This window comes from Mesoplodon mirus, assembly GCF_964341445.2.
Source record: "Mesoplodon mirus genome assembly, chromosome: 2".
NCBI lineage: Eukaryota > Metazoa > Chordata > Mammalia > Artiodactyla > Ziphiidae > Mesoplodon > Mesoplodon mirus.
This window is the reverse complement of record NC_138977.1, coordinates 118,593,049-118,611,587: the sequence shown is the minus strand read 5'-3', so window position 1 is coordinate 118,611,587 and position 18,539 is coordinate 118,593,049. Positions and strand designations below refer to the sequence as shown.

General features: G+C 39.9%; 1 protein-coding gene across 5 annotated transcripts in view; it reads right to left on the bottom strand.

Moving 5' to 3' along the window:
• The window catches only part of PCNX2 (pecanex 2), a 295,243-nt gene that overhangs the window by 180,609 nt on the left and 96,095 nt on the right, over positions 1–18,539 (bottom strand). For all 5 annotated transcript variants that reach the window (XM_082645600.1, XM_082645603.1, XM_082645599.1 and 2 more), the window contains 2 exons: positions 17,741–17,851; positions 16,362–16,453 (listed from right to left, as the gene is read on the bottom strand). In XM_082645600.1, coding sequence (XP_082501726.1) covers positions 16,362–16,453; positions 17,741–17,851 — 203 coding nt within the window. The remainder of the gene's footprint in view (positions 1–16,361; positions 16,454–17,740; positions 17,852–18,539) is intronic.

Genomic DNA, 18,539 nt, shown 5'->3' with positions numbered 1-18,539 from the left:
ATGTATAACTGATTCACTTTGCTGTACAGCAGAAACTAACACAATATTGTAAATCAACTATACTCCAATAAAAATTTTTTAAAAAAAGAACACAGGGAACTAGCTTTTCTCCTCCCATTAAATGTCCAATAAATATTCAAAAAGAAAAAAGCATAAATCTATACTGGGAACTAGAGAAAGTACTTGTGCATAAGCCATAGGCTTTGAGGAATTTATGCTGGAACTTATCTTACAGATGAGACTAGTCTGAAAGAAGATGTTGATATCTGATACACGACTGAAATTCGCACTCTCTATTTCAGAGAGAGAGAGAAGTGTATTGAGGAAGTAAGCAGGAAAAGATCTCACTAAGTCCCTGCTGACATCAACTAAATCAGAGGTGGAAGGGCAGGAGTTAAGGCAGGCCAGGGGGTTGGCAGACAACATAATGCCTGAACTCAGACATCTGTGGATGGCAGCTTTTGGACCCCCCGGCTGTATTGGAGGCAACAGGTTTTATTTGGTCAGTTCAAGGGTCGGGATATTGGAGCAAAGAGGACGAAGTAAAGACAAGCACTGTCCCAGGTATCTCATTCATATCCCTGGGATGAAGATTCCTGATAGAACCACCTAAAAGTCCACGAATAACATATTTTTCCAGGGGAAAGATATATCTGAACTGGTGGTATGTTACTGAAACATTCTTTGTTTCACTTTCTTCTCTTCCTGTATTTTAAACCTGAGGTACCTCTAGAAAGATTTGGTCAGGGAGTCTTAAATTTTTCTGACAGAAGTCAGCTCAATTTCTGCTTGACTCCCAGACAGGGGTCACAAATCAAATGTCCACCTGAGCAGACAGGTGATATAAACACATGTAATCACGGGTCGGGTAGAAGAGATGATAGGGTATGATGAGACCTGTGTGTTTGGGGCAGCTGTGACTCACTATTCAGTTTCAGTAGGTTGTTATGAAATGGAAAGTTCCTGGTACATCATAATTTCCCAACAAATATTTGTTGTTGTTTTTGTTCTTTTTCTTGTTCTTGTTGAAATAAGAAACTCTAGATACCATACGAGAACACAAAGGAACAATATAAAGAGAAGTAGACCATGAAAACAGGAATGAGAGACGTGAACGGCAAACATACACAACAAAAAGAGATTATAAAAAAATTTAAAACAGACCATGTAAACAAAATCAATAATATCATTAATCAAAAAATAAGAGGGAGAAACTTTAACTATTTGTAAGAGCCTTCAATATGAAAAGTGTTCATGGTGTTCCAGAAAACTTAAAGAAAGAGATCCAAGTCTAGTCATCGTCTATGGCTTTTTTTTTTTAAGTTTAGATGATAAGAAAGATTTATACAAGAATTCTGGGAAAATTAAAGTTGGTCTCATTCTTGTTCTCCTCAAAACTAAATACTGATGAATGACAGTTACATGTCAAATGTAAAAATTCACAAGAGTATGGTCACACTCTGACAAGAAAACAACAGGTACCTTACAAAATCTTACCTTCAAAATAACTATAATTAATGTTAAAAGATCGAGGGGTTGGTGGATAATATTCATAAACAGATGGGTAATTTCAAAAGAGAGACAGAAACTATATATAGGAGTCAAATTGAAATGCTAGGAGTAAATTAAAACACATGATATAAGAGATTTTTTTTTCAATTCCTTTGCTGACTCTCTCATCAGACTAGATACAGCATAGGAAAGAATAAGTTACTTTAAAGAAGGTCAATGAAAATTATTCAAAAGAAAATCCAAAGGAAAAACAGTGGGAAAAAAAGAACATAGTATCCGAAAGACATGGAACACTATTAAAACAGTCTAACATATGCATATAATTGAATGCCCAAGTAGAAAAGAAAAACAGGACAAGGCAGAACACATTTGAAGAGATAATGGCTGAGGATTTGGAAATATCAACTGAAAAAAAGTTCAAAAACAGCTCAGAGAACCTTAAGTAAAATAAAAATAAACACCATACACTTAGTCACATCACTTTCAGATTGCTGAAAACAAAAGATGAGGAGAAAATCTGGAAGGTAGCCAGAGAAAAAAGAACATTACTGACAGAGGAACAAATATTAGAATAACAGCAGATCTTGATCAGAAATTATACAATCCAGGAAAATGTGCCAACATACCTACAGTATTGAAAGGGAAAAAACAAAGCTGTCAACCCAGAATTCTATACCAGTGAACATACCTTCAAAAATGAAGGCAAAAATGAGGAGTTTTTCAGACAAAAGCTGCAAGAATTCACTACCAGTAGACCTGCACTACAAGTTTTGTTAAAGAAGGTTCTTCAAACAGGAGTATGATACCAAATGGAAAGATGGATCTACACAAAGCAATGTACATTAATAGCAAGGTAAATAAAACAGGTACTTTTCTCCTTATATTTTTAATGCCTTTATAAGATAATTGATTGTTTAATGAGAGTATAAAATAATGTATGTTCCTTCTTAAAAAAATCAGGACAAAAAGAACTAATTATAACGAAAGTGAGCAAGAAGAAGGAAATAATAAAGAGCAGAAATCAATGTAAATAAAAAATAAAGATAATAAACTCAAATCTTGTTATATAAAAAGTTCAAAAAGATTAATAATCCCCTAGCCAAACTGATCAGGAAGAAAAAGAGAGGGTACAAACTACCAATGTTAGCAATAAAAGAGGAGACATCACTACAAACACTATGGACCTTGAAAGTATAATATATATGCCAATAATTAGAAAATGTAGAGAAAATAGACAAATTCCATGAAGGAACTAACTATTTCAATATTAGATAACCTGAATAACTTGATATTTATTGAATTCATAGTTTAAAACCTTCCCCTGAAGAAAATTCCAGGCCCAGATGGCTTCACTTATGAATTCTATCAAACACTTATAAAATATATAATACCGGTTCTATACAAACTCTTTTAGAATTTAGAAGGAAATGCCTTCCAACACATTTTATGAGCCCATTACCTTATAACAAAATAAGACAAAGCATTACTAGAAAAGGAAACTAGAGAACTAGAAACCTCATGATCATAGACACAGTATTCCTCAACAAAATATTAGTAAATAAAATTGAGCAATCTTTAAAAAAGATAATACATCATGACCAACTGGGGTTCATCTTTCAAATGAAACACTGATTCAACACTTAAAAGTGAACCAATGTGATTCGCCCTGTCAACAGACTAAAAAAAGATCGGTATGATCTTCTCAGTAGATGTAGAAAGTTTTGTCTTTTCTAGAATGTCATATAGCTGGAATCTTACAATATGTAGCCTTTTTATGTTAGCTTCTTTAACTTAGAAATATGCATTTGAGATTCCTCCAAGTCTTTTCATGGTGTGATACCTTATTTGGGGATGTGTGTCTGAGGGGGGCATGTTGAATAGTATTCCATTGTCTGAATGCCCCACAGTTTATCTGTTCAACTGCTACAGGACATCTTGATTGTTCTCAAGTATTTGGTAATTATTAGATAAAGCCGCTATAAACATTTGTGTGCATGTTTTTGTGTGAACCTAAGTTTTCAAAGAGGGTCAAGGAGCACAACTGCTGGATTGTATGGTAAGAGTATGTTTACTTTGTAAGAAATTGCCAAACTGTTTTCCAAAATGGCTATATCATTTTGCATCCCACCAGCAATAAGTGAGAGTTCCTGTTGCTCCACATGCCTGTCAGCATTTGTTGTTGTCAGGGTTCTGAACTTTGGCCATTCTAAGAGGTGTGTATTAGTATCTTATTGTCATTTTAATTTGCAGTTCCCTAATGGTATATGATGTTGAGCATATTTTCATATGCCCATTTGCCATCTGCACATCTTCATTGGTGAGGTGCCTATTCAGGTTTTTGTCCACTTTTAGTTAAGTTCTTATTGTTGAGTTTTTAAAGTTTTTTGTATATTTTTTGGATAACAGTACTTTATCAGATATGTCTTTTGCAAATATTTTCTCCCCAGGCAGGTCTAGTCACAAGAAAATTCCTCAACTTTTATTTGTCCAAGAAAGTCTACATTTATCTTTCACTTTTGAAAGATAATTTTGCAAGGTACAGAATTCTAGATGTGTGTGTGTGTGTGTGTGTGTGTGTGTGTGTGTGTGTGTTACTTTCAACACTTTATTTTACTCCACTCTTGTCTTGCTTGCATTGTTTCTGTCTTACTCAGGTTGCCATAAAAAAGTACAATAAATAGACAGGGCGGCTTAAACAACAGACATTTATTTCGTACAGTTCTGAAGGCTGCAAGTCAGAGATTAATTTGCCAGCATGGCCAGGTGCTAGTGAAGGTTCCCTGGCTTGCAGACGGCTTCATTTCCTCTGTGTCTTCACATGGCAGAGAGACTTCTGGTGTCTCTTCTCTTCTTATAAGGGCACTAATCCCATCATGAGGACCCCACCCTCATGACCTCATCTAAACCTATTTCCCAAAGGCCCCATCTCCAAATATCATCACATTGGAGGTTAGGGTTTTCAACAGGAATTTTGGGGAGACACAGTTCAGTCTATAGCAGTTCCTGAGGAGAAGTCAGATGCAATTCTTACCTTTCTCCTCTATAGGCAAGGTGTTCTTATCCTCTGGTATCTTTGAAGATTTTTTTCTTTATCTTTGATTTTTAGCAACTGGAATATAATATGCATGGGTGTAGTTTTTTGGCATTTATCATGCTTGGTGTTCTCTGAGATTCCTGGATATGTGATTTGGTGTCTGATATTAATTTGGGGAAATTCTCAGTCATATTCTGTACCATTCTTTCTTCTCCTCTGGTATTCCCATTACACATGTTATACATCTTATAGTTGTCCCACAGTTCTTGGATATTCTGGGGGTTTTTTCAGTCTTTTTTCTCTCTGATTTTCCATTTTGGAAGTTTCCATTGACCTATCCTTAAGCTCAGAAATTCTTTCTTCAGCCATGTACAGCCTGCTTATAAGCCCTTCGAGGGCACTCTTCACTTCTGTTAGAGTGTTTTTGATCGCCAGCATTTCTTCTTGATTCTTTCTTGGAATTTCCACCTCTCTACTTGCATTGCACATCTGCTCTTGCCTGCTGAACACTTTATCCATTAGAGCCCTTAGCATGCTAATCATAGCTGTTGTGAATTCCCAGTCTGATAATTCCAACATCCTGCCATATTTAGGTCTGGTTCTGATGCTTGTTATTTCTCTTCAAACTGTGTTTTTTGCTTTTTAGTATGCCTTGTAATTTTTTCCTTGGTAACAAGACATGACGTAACAGGTAAAAGGAACTATGGTAAACAGACCTTTAGTGATGCGGTAGTAACGTGTGAGGGGGGAGGTATTCTACAGTCCTGGGATTAGTTCTCTGTCTTTTGGTGACCCTGAGTCTCTGGACTGTGAACTTCACAAGTGCTTCTGAGTCCCACCCCCACCTTAGGTGGAAAAGAATGGCTTGAAAGGACTAGGCTGGAGTTGGGTATTTCCCTTCCCTCATATGGAAGGCTGGAGCCAAACTGGAGTTTGATATTTACCCTCCTCCAGGTAAGTTAGGCTCTGAAGAAAATCCCAGTAGTTTAGGCTCCAGTAAAATCTTGAGGCAGGCTTAGTTAAGAAGAACAGAATGCTCTGGTATATTTTAAAATGGTTACTCTCCCCTCTACCTGTGGAAGGCAGGAAGGGGTTTTCCTCCAATATTCACTGTTGACAACCTGGTTGAGCTAGTGGGGGTGAAACTCACAAAAGTGTGGGGCTCCCTGATGACCGGATTCACCTGGAGTTATTAACCCTCAGACTTGTCTACACTGAGCCTCCAGCAATTTGTCAATCACTGTTCAGGTTTTCCTACCCCTGGTACTGGTTCCCGTAGAGGTTTCTGCTCCTGGGTTCCTGTTCCTCTGTATTTACCTGTCTGTCTCTCCAGGTTTGGAAGCAGGAATTTGCCCTGCTGCCTCTCCTCTCTGATGGATCTAAGAAGAGCTTTCTGTTTTTTTCAGTTTGTTCAGCTTTTCACTTATTCTTAGGATGGTGTAGTAACTCCCAAACTCCTTACATGCTGGACCATAAACCAGTAGCCAGTAACTGATCCTTTACAATGTTTCCAAGGTAATTCAACGGGGAAAGGTTAGTCTTTTCAACAATTGTGCTAGTGAATCTCAATCTTTACCTCATCTCATACACACGAATCAACTCAAAACGGATCATAGATCTAAATGTAAGAGCTACAACTACAAAACTTTTAGGAAAAAAATATTTGTAACCTTGCATTAGGTAAATATTTTTAGATAGAACATAAAAAGTACAAACCATAAAGTAAATAACTTATAAATTTAACTTCACTATAATTTAAAACTTCTGTTCTTTGAAAAATAATGTTAATGAAATGGAAATACAAGCCACGAACTGTAAAAAAATATATGAGCAATATATATTTGATCGAGAACTTATATCCAGAATATGTAAAAAACTCCTATCTTAATAATAAGAGCATACGATGCAATTTTAAAATGAGTAAAAGACCTTAACAGATTTTTCACCAATGATCTTTCACAAATGGCAAGCAAGCATATGAAAACATACTCGACAATAATCGTTATTAGAGAAATACGAATTAAAACCACAGTTAGATACTAGCACACGCTGGAATGGCTACTACTTTTAAAAACTGACAACATTAAGTGCTAGAAAGAATTTGGAACACTTGGAAATCTCAAAGATTATAGGGGGAATGGAAACCTGTACTGACACTTTGGACAACAGTTTGGCAGTTTATTATAAAGTTATAAGCATATATATATATATATAAAATTCATAATTTCTTTTTTGATTTTCAAACTTTTTTTTATTTTTATTTTTTTTTAAGATTAACATTTTTTTTTATTTTTTGCTTTATAACAAATTTAATCAGTTATACATATACATATGTTCCCATATCCCCTCCCTTTTGCGTCTCCCTCCCACCCTCCCTATCCCACCCCTCCAGGCGGTCACAAAGCACCGAGCTAATCTCCCTGTGCTATGCGGCTGCTTCCCACTAGCTATCTACCTTACGTTTGGTAGTGTATATATGTCCATGCCTCTCTTTCGCTTTGTCACAGCTTACCCTTCCCCCTCCCCATATCCTCAAGTCCATTCTCAAGTAGGACTGTGTCTGTATTCCTGTCTTACCCCTATGTTCTTCATGACATTTTTTTTCTTAAATTCCATATATATGTGTCAGCATAGAGTATTTGTCTTTCTCTTTCTGACTTACTTCACTCAGTATGACAGACTCTAGGTGCATCCACCTCATTACAAATAGCTCAATTTCATTTCTTTTTATGGCTGAGTAATATTCCATTGTATATATGTGCCACATCTTCTTTACCCATTCATCCGATGATGGACACTTAGGTTGTTTCCATCTCCGGGCTATTGTAAATAGGGCTGCTATGAACATTTTGGTACATGTCTCTTTTTGAATTATGGTTTTCTCAGGGTATATGCCCAGTAGTGGGATTGCTGGGTCATATGGTAGTTCTATTTGTAGTTTTTTAAGGAACCTCCATACCGTTCTCCATAGTGGCTGTACCAATTCACATTCCGACCAGAAGTGCAAGAGTGTTCCTTTTTTTCCACACCCTCTCCAGCATTTATTGTTTCTAGATTTTTTGATGATGGCCATTCTGACTGGTGTGAGATGATATCTCATTGTAGTTTTGATTTGCATTTCTCTAATGAGTAAAGATGTTGAGCATCCTTTCATGTGTTTGTTGGCAGTCTGTATATCTTCTGTGGAGAAATGTCTATTTAGGTCTTCTGCCTATTTTTGGATTGGGTTGTTTGTTTTTTTGTTATTGAGCTGCATGAGCTGCTTATAAATTTTGGAGATTAATCCTTTGTCAGTTGCTTCATTTACAAATATTTTCTCCCATTCTGAGGGTTGTCTTTTGGTCTTGTTTATGGTTTCCTTTGCTGTGCAAAAGCTTTTAAGTTTCATTAGGTCCCATGTGTTTATTTTTGTCTTTATTTCCATTTCTCTAGGAGGTGGGTCCAAAAGGATCTTGCTGTGATTTATGTCATAGAGTGTTCTGCCTATGTTTTCCTCTAAGAGTTTGACAGTGTCTGGCCTTACATTTAGGTCTTTAATCCATTTTGAGCTTATTTTTGTGTATGGTGTTAGGGAGTGATCTAATCTCATACTTTTACATGTCCCTATCCAGTTTTCCCAGCACCACTTATTGAAGAGACTGTCCTTTCTCCACTGTACATTCCTGCCTCCTTTATCAAAGATAAGGTGACCATATGTCCGTGGGTTTATCTCTGGGCTTTCTATCCTGTTCCATTGATCTATCTTTCTGTTTTTGTGCCAGTACCATACTGTCTTGATTACTGTAGCTTTGTAGTATAGTCTGAAGTCAGGGAGCCTGATGCCTCCAGCTCCATTTTTCGTTCTCAAGATTGCTTTGGCTATTCGGGGTCTTTTGTGTTTCCATACAAATTGCGAAATTTTTTTGCTCTAGTTCTGTGAAAAATGCCAGGGGTAGTTTGATAGGGATTGCATTAATCTGTAGATTGCTTTGGGTAGTAGAGTCATTTTCACAATGTTGATTCTTCCAATCCAAGAACATGGTACATCTCTCCATCTATTTGTATCATCTTTAATTTCTTTCATCAGTGTCTTATAATTTTCTGCATACAGGTCTTTTGTCTCCTTAGGTAGGTTTATTCCTAGATATTTTATTCTTTTTGTTGCAATGGTAAATGGGAGTGTTTCCTTGATTTCACTTTCCGATTTTTCATCATTAGTATATAGGAATGCCAGAGATTTCTGTGCATTAATTTTGTATCCTGCAACTTTACCAAATTCATTGATTAGCTCTAGTAGTTTTCTGGTAGCATCTTTAGGATTCTCTATGTATAGTATCATGTCATCTGCAAACAGTGACAGCTTTACTTCTTCTTTTCCGATTTGGATTCCTTTTATTTCCTTTTCTTCTCTGATTGCTGTGGCTAAAACTTCCAAAACTAGGTTGAATAAGAGTGGTGAGAGTGGGCAACCTTGTCTTGTTCCTGATCTTAGTGGAAATGGTTTCAGTTTTTCACCATTGAGGACGATGCTGGCTGTGGGTTTGTCATATATGGCCTTTATTATGTTGAGGAAAGTTCCCTCTATGCCTACTTTCTGCAGGGTTTTTATCATAAATGGGTGTTGAACTTTGTCGAAAGCTTTCTCTGCATCTATTGAGATGATCATATGGTTTTTCTCCTTCAATTTGTTAATATGGTGTATCACGTTGATTGATTTGCGTATATTGAAGAATCCTTGCATTCCTGGAATAAACCCCACTTGATCATGGTGTATGATCCTTTTAATGTGCTGTTGGATTCTGTTTGCTAGTATTTTGTTGAGGATTTTTGCATCTATGTTCATCAGTGATATTGGCCTGTAGTTTTCTTTCTTTGTGACATCCTTGTCGGGTTTTGGTATCAAGGTGATGGTGGCCTCGTAGAATGAGTTTGGGAGTGTTCCTCCCTCTGCTATATTTTGGAAGAGTTTGAGAAGGATAGGTGTTAGCTCTTCTCTAAATGCTTGATAGAATTCACCTGTGAAGCCATCTGGTCCTGGGCTTTTGTTTGTTGGAAGATTTTTTATCACAGTTTCAATTTCAGTGCTTGTGATTGGTCTGTTCATATTTTCTATTTCTTCCTGATTCAGTCTTGGCAGGTTGTGCATTTCTAAGAATTTGTCCATTTCTTCCAGGTTGTCCATTTTATTGGCATAGAGTTGCTTGTAGTAATCTCTCATGATCTTTTGTATTTCTGCAGTGTCAGTTGTTACTTCTCCTTTTACATTTCTAATTCTATTGATTTGAGTCTTCTCCCTTTTTTTCTTGATGAGTTTGGCTAATGGTTTATCAATTTTGTTTATCTTCTCAAAGAACCAGCTTTTAGTTTTATTGATCTTTGCTATCATTTCCTTCATTTCTTTTTCATTTATTTCTGATCTGATCTTTATGATTTCTTTCCTTCTGCTAACTTTGGGATGTTTTTGTTCTTCTTTCTCTAATTGCTTTAGGTGCAAGGTTAGGTTGTTTATTCGAGATGTTTCCTGTTTCTTAAGGTGGGATTGTATTGCTATAAACTTCCCTCTTAGAACTGCTTTTGCTGCATCCCATAGATTTTGGGTCGTCGTGTCTCCATTGTCATTTGTTTCTAGGTATTTTTTAATTTCCCCTTTGATTTCTTCAGTGATCACTTCGTTGTTAAGTAGTGTATTGTTTAGCCTCCATGTGTTTGTATTTTTTACAGCTCTTTTCCTGTAATTGATATCTAGTCTCATAGCATTGTGGTCTGAAAAGATACTTGATACAATTTCAATTTTCTTAAATTTACCAAGGCTTGATTTGTGACCCAAGATATGATCTATCCTGGAGAATGTTCCATGAGCACTTGAGAAAAATGTGTATTCTGTTGTTTTTGGATGGAATGTCCTATAAATATCAATTAAGTCCATCTTGTTTAATGTATCATTTAAAGCTTGGGTTTCCTTATTTATTTTCATTTTGGATGATCTGTCCATTGGTGAAAGTGGGGTGTTAGAGTCCCCTACTATGATTGTGTTACTGTCGATTTCTCCTTTTATGGCTGTTAGTATTTGCCTTATGTATTGAGGTGCTCCTATGTTGGGCGCATAAATATTTACAATTGTTATATCTCCTTCTTGGATCGATCCCTTGATCATTATGTAGTGTCCTTCTTTGTCTCTTCTAGTAGTCTTTATTTTAAAGTCTATTTTGTCTGATATGAGAATTGCTACTCCAGCTTTCTTTTGGTTTCCATTTGCATGGAATATCTTTTTCCATCCCCTTACTTTCAGTCTGTATGTGTCTCTAGGTCTGAAGTGGGTCTCTTGTAGACAGCATATATATGGGTCTTGTTTTTGTATCCATTCAGCCAATCTGTGTCTTTTGGTGGGAGCATTTAGTCCATTTACATTTAAGGTAATTATCGATATGTATGTTCCTATTCCCATTTTCTTAATTGTTTTGGGTTCGTTATTGTAGGTCTTTTCCTTCTGTTGTGTTTCTTGCCTAGAGAAGTTCTTTTAGCATTTGTTGTAAAGCTGGTTTGGTGGTGCTGAACTCTCTCAGCTTTTGCTTGTCTGTGAAGGTTTTAATTTCTCCATCAAATCTGAATGAGATCCTTGCTGGGTAGAGTAATCTTGGTTGCAGGTTTTTCTCCTTCATCACTTTAATTACGTCCTGCCACTCCCTTCTGGCTTGTAGAGTTTCTGCTGAGAGATCAGCTGTTATCCTGATGGGGATTCCCTTGTGTGTTATTTGTTGTTTTTCCCTTGCTGCTTTTAATATGATTTCTTTGTGTTTAATTTTTGAAAGTTTGATTAATATGTGTCTTGGTGTATTTCTCCTTGGATTTATTCTGTATGGGACTCTCTGTGCCTCCTGGACTTGATTAACTATTTCCTTTCCCATATTAGGGAAGTTTTCAACTATAATCTCTTCAAATATTTTCTCAGTCCCTTTCTTTTTCTCTTCTTCTTCTGGAACCCCTATAATTCGAATGTTGGTGCGTTTAATGTTGTCCCAGAGGTCTCTGAGACTGTCCTCTGTTCTTTTCATTCTTTTTTCTTTATTTTGCTCTGCAGCAGTTATTTCCACTATTTTATCTTCCACCTCACTTATCCGTTCTTCTGCCTCAGTTATTCTGCTATTGATTCCATGTAGAGTATTTTTTATTTCATGTATTGTGTTTTTACTCGATGCTTGATTCATCTTTAGTTCTTCTAGGTCCTTGTTAACTGTTTCTTGCATTTTGTCTATTCTATTTCCAAGATTTTGGATCTGGGAAATAGAATCTTGGATCATCTTTACCATCATTATTCTGAATTCTTTTTCAGGTAGACTGCCTATTACCTCTTCATTTGTTAGGTCTGGTGGGTTTTTATCTTGCTCCTTCTCCTGCTGTGTGTTTTTCTGTCTTCTCATTTTGCTTATGTTACTGTGTTTGGGGTCTCCTTTTTGCAGGCTGCAGGTTCGTAGTTCCCGTTGTTTTTGGTGTCTGTCCCCAGGGGCTAAGGTTGGTTTAGTGGGTTGTGTAGGCTTCCTGGTGGAGGGGACTAGTGCCTGTGTTCTGGTGGATGAGGCTGGATCTTGTCTTTCTGGTGGGCAGGTCCACGTCTGGTGGTGTGTTTTGGGGTGTCTGCGGACTTTTTATGATTTTAGGCCACCTCTCTGCTAATGGGTGGCGTTGTGTTCCTATCTTGCTAGTTGTTTGGCATAGGGTGTCCAGCACTGTAGCTTGCTGGTCATTGAGTGAAGCTGGGTGCTGCTGTTGAGATGGAGATCTCTGGAAGATTTTCACCGTTTGATATTATGTGGAGCTGGGAGGTCTGTTGTGGACCAGTGTCCTGAAGTTGGCTCTCCCACCTCAGAGGCACAGCCCTGACTCCTGGCTCCTCAATTTGGGATGATTTGTTGTCTATTCATGTATTCCACAGATGCAGGGTACATCAAGTTGATTGTGGAGCTTTAATCCGCTGCTTCTGAGGCTGCTGGGAGAGGTTTCCCTTTCTCTTCTTTGTTCTCACAGCTCCTGGGTCTCAGCTTTGGATTTGGCCCCGCCTCTGCGTGTAGGTCGCCGGAGGGCGTCTGTTCTTCGCTCAGACAGGACAGGGTTAAAGGAGCAGCCTCTTCGGGGACTCTGGCTCACTCAGGCCGGGCGGGAGGGAGGGGCACGGAGTGCGGGGCGAGCCTGCAGCAGCAGAGGTCGGCGTGACGTTGCACCAGCCCGAGGCGCGCTGTGCGTTCTCCCAGGGAAGCCGCCCCTGGATCCCGGGACCCCGGCAGTGGCGGGCTGCACAGGCTCCCGGAAGGGCGGTGTGGACAGTGACCTGCGCTCGCACACAGGCTTCTTGGCGGCGGCAGCAGCAGCCCCAGCGTCCCACGCCCGTCACTGGGCTCCTCGCTTTCAGTTGTGACTCGTGCCCGTCTGTGGAGCCCCTTTAAGCAGCGCTCTTAATCCCCTCTCCTCGCGCACCAGGAAACCAAGAGGGAAGAAAAAGTCTCTTGCCTCTTCGGCAGCTCCAGAGTTTTCCCGGACTCCCTGCCGGCTAGCTGTGGCACATTAGCCCCCTTCAGGCTGAGTTCTCGCCGCCAGCCCCAGTCCTCTCCCTGCGCTCTGACCGAAGCCCGAGCCTCAGCTTCCAGCGCCGCCCGCCCCGGCGGGCGAGCAGACAAGCCCCTCGGGCTGGTGAGTGCCGCTCGGCACCGATCCTCTGTGCGGGAATCTCTCCGCTTTGCCCTACCCAGGTATGTGGGTAGTTTCTTGCCTTTTGGGAGGTCTGGGGTCTTCTGCCAGCGTTCAGTAGGTGTTCTGTAGGAGTTGTTCCACGTGTAGCTGTATTTCTGGTGTATCCGTGGGGAGGAAGGTGATCTCCGCGTCTTACTCTTCCGCCATCTTACCCGGAAGTCTATATAATTCATAATTTTCAATAACTGGAAATAACCACAGAAATGCTACTCAGCAATAAAAAAAAAAAAAAAAAAAAACTACTGACACATTGTTGGATCTCAGAAGCATTGCACTAATTGAAAGAAGTACTCCAAAAGCTACATATTGCATAATTCCATTTATGTGAAGTTCTAGAAAAAATGAACTACAATGACAGAGAGCAGATCAGTGGCTGCAGGAACCTGCGCCTGGGGAGGGGAATGAAGAAGAATTTGGTGGTGGTAGAATTGTTCTACATCATGACTGTGATGGTGACACATTCATCAAAACTCATCTAATTGTACATTTAAAACTAGTGCATTTTATTGTATAAAGTTGATTTTTAAAAGTTTTAAGCATAAAAATCATATGAGTGGTGGTCAAAGGTTGACATAGGGAGAAGAGACAGACCACAAAGGGATACAATAGGACCTTTGAGTTGGTAATATTCTATAACTCGATTGTGGCATTGGTTCCATGACTATATACATGTATCAAAACTTACCAAATTATATATATTAAAAACTTTAATTTTGAAGCGTACAAATTATATCTCAATGAACCAGACTTTCAAACAATTAATAAAAAATAAATATATAAACAAAAAGAGACTGGAACACAACAGAGCAAATTATAAAGGGTCCTGTAAGGGAAAAGTTTGTGCCCCAAAATTTTATAGGCAGTCATGTGCCCTTTAACAAAGGGCGGTGGAAAGAGGTTTTCAGAAAATACCTAAGGAGTTTTCCTGAATGAAATACCTGGGGTCTTGTGACAGCATAAAGGAATGTATTTCAAAAGAAAGAACCCAGAAACACTGATTAATTATATAATTGTTGTTCTACATGACAGTATAAATGTGGTAACAAACAGAGCCACTACAAGCATGAACATTACCATTGTGTACTAGAAAAAAGATCCTTCTCCTCTCTTTTTTTTTAATGTAAAAAAAGAATATCCAAATGAAAAGGATGGAAGGAGTGAGGGAGGGAATTATGCCATTGTTTACCCCAGAGAAATTCAACTGTGATACATCAGAAGATAATATTACTGAATTCCTCTCTTCCACAAAGGGGAATAAACAATTATCTTTCTGCCACTGACATTGATGAGTTTAATATGATTTTAAGCTAATCTTTTAAAAAGTTAATTAATAAATGTCATATAATATATATTTAAAACCCTTTGGAACATATATTATTTACTATTTTACATTTAATTTTTATTTTATCAAAGAGGTACTTGTGGTGTAACACATTAAAGTCAGGGCATCCATGAAGTCAAGAAATATGTATACTATAAATTAATTACTTTTTTACTGATTGAAGATGCCCCTCAATATGTTACATGTGCTATTGTTTTCAGACTTCATGGCCCTTCTGCAGTTCTACATGCCTAGATGAAGAGCAGTGGTGCCCTGCCCTCACCATCCATCTCCTTGCTCCAACTCCTGCTTCCCAAAGGCAGGGACTTTCACCTGTTTCATCGTCTATTTACTTCCATATTTCCAGATAACATGCTTGTTTTGTTATTTCTTGATTTTTTTTTCAACTTCAGATATTATTTGCTGACTTTCTAATGTGGAAGGCAAGATTAAGACCTCCCCAAGACTTGTGATTATGGATGACTTTGTTTTTGCTTCTTGTGTTCTTTGGTTTCCTATTATGCACATGTTAACTTTTAAGAAATAAATGTTATTTTAAAAACCTTAAAAAAAAAAAAAAAAGACCTCCCCAAGAGGCAGGAAAGGAATAAAGACACAGACGCAGAGAATGGACTTGAGGACATGGGGAGGGGGAAGGGTAAGCTGGGATGAAGTGAGAGAGTAGCACTGACATATATACACTACCACATGTAAAATAGTTAGCTAGTGGGAAGCAGCCGCATAGCACAGGGAGATCAGCTCGGTGCTTTGTGACCTCCTAGAGGGGTGGGATAGGGAGGGTGGGAGGGAGACGCAAGGGAGAGGGGATATGGGGATATACGTATACATATGGCTGATTCACTTTGTTATACAGCAGAAACTAACACAACATTGTAAAGCAATTATACTCCAATAAAGATGTTAAAAAAAAAAAGACCTCCCCTAGAGGGGCACACGCATGCAAACACACACGCACACACATTCACCTCCCCCATTCTGCCATTACAGTTATAACTCTTATTCAGATCGCCATAGATACAAAATGTTAGTCACAGCTGAGCTACGCATGTACCATTTGCTTTTCTGATACCTCTTGCTGTTTTCCTAAAGTTAACGCTTATCTTGTTTTTTCATCATCGTAGGTTTCCCTTGCTGCCAGCCTGGGTTTTAACTTTCTCCATCTGGATAAATCTATGGTCCATCTGTTTCCTGGATTCTAAAGTTTTTTACTGTCATAGCCATTCCTGTTCTCTGTCTATAAAGCTTGATGCAACTGTATCCCTTTACCATGTTAAGCAGAAGCCCCGCCCAGTGTCAGTAACTGACCAAGCCAGGCAGACACAGGAGGTCAGACCAGGTGGGCTTTGTGCTCTGTGGCAAATCGGGTATCTTTTTTTTTTTTTTTTTTGCTGTATGCGGGCCTCTCACTGTCGTGGCCTCTCCCATTGAGGAGCACAGGCTCCGGACGCACAGGCTCAGCGGCCATGGCTCATGGACCCAGCCGTTCCGCGGCATGTGGGATCTTCCCGGACCGGGGCATGAACCCGTGTCCCCTGCATCAGCAGGCGGACTCTCAACCACTGTGCCACCAGGGAAGCCCGCAAATCAGGTATCTTAATGCATCTTCTAAACCACTGAGGCTTCATCCGCCAGGCCCTGTTATTCCTAATGTGCTCAGATCCCATTTCTCTTGAAATTGGAGGAGACATTTGTTTACTTAAAATACAGTTACTTCGGTGGATGTGAGAAGAAGGCACTGGGCCTCATACCTACCTTCACGGCGCTGAAGCAGAACACATGCAGCACAGCTGCGACGGACACACTCCGGGCCACGCTGTAAACGGCTGACAGCATCCCCGAAACAGCTGGAACACAAATGTCAAGAGTTCCCTTCTAGACTGGCAAGTCTCACGGTCAGTAAATGTTGTAAGACATGAAGTTTGTATGTAAATCAACTATACTCCAGTAAAAATTTTTTTAAAAAAAGAAGAAGAAATTAAGTTTGTAGCTTTCAAATGCAAAATGCCTGTGAAAGGGGCAAAAAATCAATCTACGGGGCAGTCAAAAAGGCCTGGGTGACTCTTAGTACAAGAAAGACACTGACCATTAACTAACAACTCAGGAGGACCACAGATAGAAGGAACTTTTGATAACATTCTTGGAAGGCTGTGTGAACCAGTCAGCGTGGAGGTGGGGAGACCTTGTGGCTTACAGTTGGAAGCTGCTGGCCCAGGAAAGCTCAGGGATGGCGATTTCAACAGAAGAAAGGAGAGAGATGGAGATGGGGATGGAGATGGAGATGGGGATGGAGATGGGGATGGAGATGGAGATGGGGATGGAGATGGAGATGGGGATGGAGACGGGGATGGAGATGGAGATGGAGATGGAGACAGAGATAAGGACAGAGGGAGATGGATGATAGATAGATAGATAGATAAAAAGAACAAGAAAGCACTCCTGTGTGAGTGTGTGTGTGTCTGTGTGCCCCGTACAAGGAGGTGGCAGCAGTAATTAATTGCCCTCTACGCTCTTGTGCTTTATGTACAGATTTCATGGAATCCTTACAGCAACCCTATGAGATCAGTATGTTAGTCTCCATTTAGAGAAGAGTAAACTTTAAAGGTAAGCAATCTGGGTTAAGTCTCCAAGTAAGCAATACATGAAGCTTTATCCACCCTGATTGGAATCTAAAGTACACACCAAATGAAAGGACACAGGTCACCTGTCTCTACAGGCCCGCACACCATGCACACTCACAATGTTACACGCACACGCTCCCAGACTAATTCAGACATGTACATGCTCAAATACACACGGCGCACACACTCACCTCCACTCACCCACATTCACACACAGTCACACATACGGCTTTTCCAAGGAATAGTTAGAAGAGCCTTAAACCTACTGCAAAGCTCATGGAATTCTACGCTTCCCTGTTTTCCGCTTGTGTCAAGCTGGGTGGACCACTTTCAATTTGGATGAATGAATCTAGAAGGGCCCACCATCAACCTGACCGACCAGAGCTGAAGTCCTTTAAAGGCTCAGGACAAAGAACACCTAACTGTCCAGATCTCATTCCACGCCTGAGGCTATTTAGCCCTTATCTGAACTTCAGACTTTTTTACAGGACAAACAGAATGAACAAGACTTACCAGAACCTCCAAAAAACAGCATGTCAATTTGCTCCAAAAGATAGATGCAGAAAGTGTTGATCTGCGGGAAGAGCCCAAGGAGGGAGATTGCAGGGAAGCAATATAGAAATACTGGAAGTGAACAGACAAAATTGATGGTAAGCGTGCGGGAAAGGTGGCCGAGGTTCCCGCTGCAGTCCCACCTCCCTCCTCCCTTTCAGCCCAGCCCACCCCGCCCCAGGTCCTGGAGGCAGTACAGCCTCCCGTCCCCTACCCGCTGGAGGAGGCTGGAGGTTGAGCCAAACAGGCCCGTGGAAATAATAAAGGTGCTGCTTTTGAGGAAGAGGCGGGCCTGGGACTGAGCAGACACATGGGGATGGTGGGTAGAGAGTAGATCGGCCTTCAGCTTGCAATGACAGACTTGGACTTAGGGGAAATGAGATGGGAAAAGAGGACCAGGAAAATTACAGGATCATGCAAAACCCAAGCACAGTTGTTAGAGGGTCTCTTCCTGCAAGGCTCCTTGCTTTGCGCTTCTGTCACCTCCAGGGCTTGGGTTGCTGTGTGTCCTGTTCTAAATACCCGGTGGAGACTCAGGTTTCAGTCAGAACCTCAGACCCACAGAGCAGCAAGGGAGAGTGGTGATGAACTAAGAAATCCCACAGCCATGACGGTGCGACACTGAAGGGCCTGCTTCTCAGGTGGCGCACGTCACCTGGGAGGTGAAAGGGACCCTACCCGAGGAGAGGAAAACTGCCAGCTTCCCAAACCGTAACAATGCAATTGGATGAAACATCCATACATTATAATTCAATGTTTC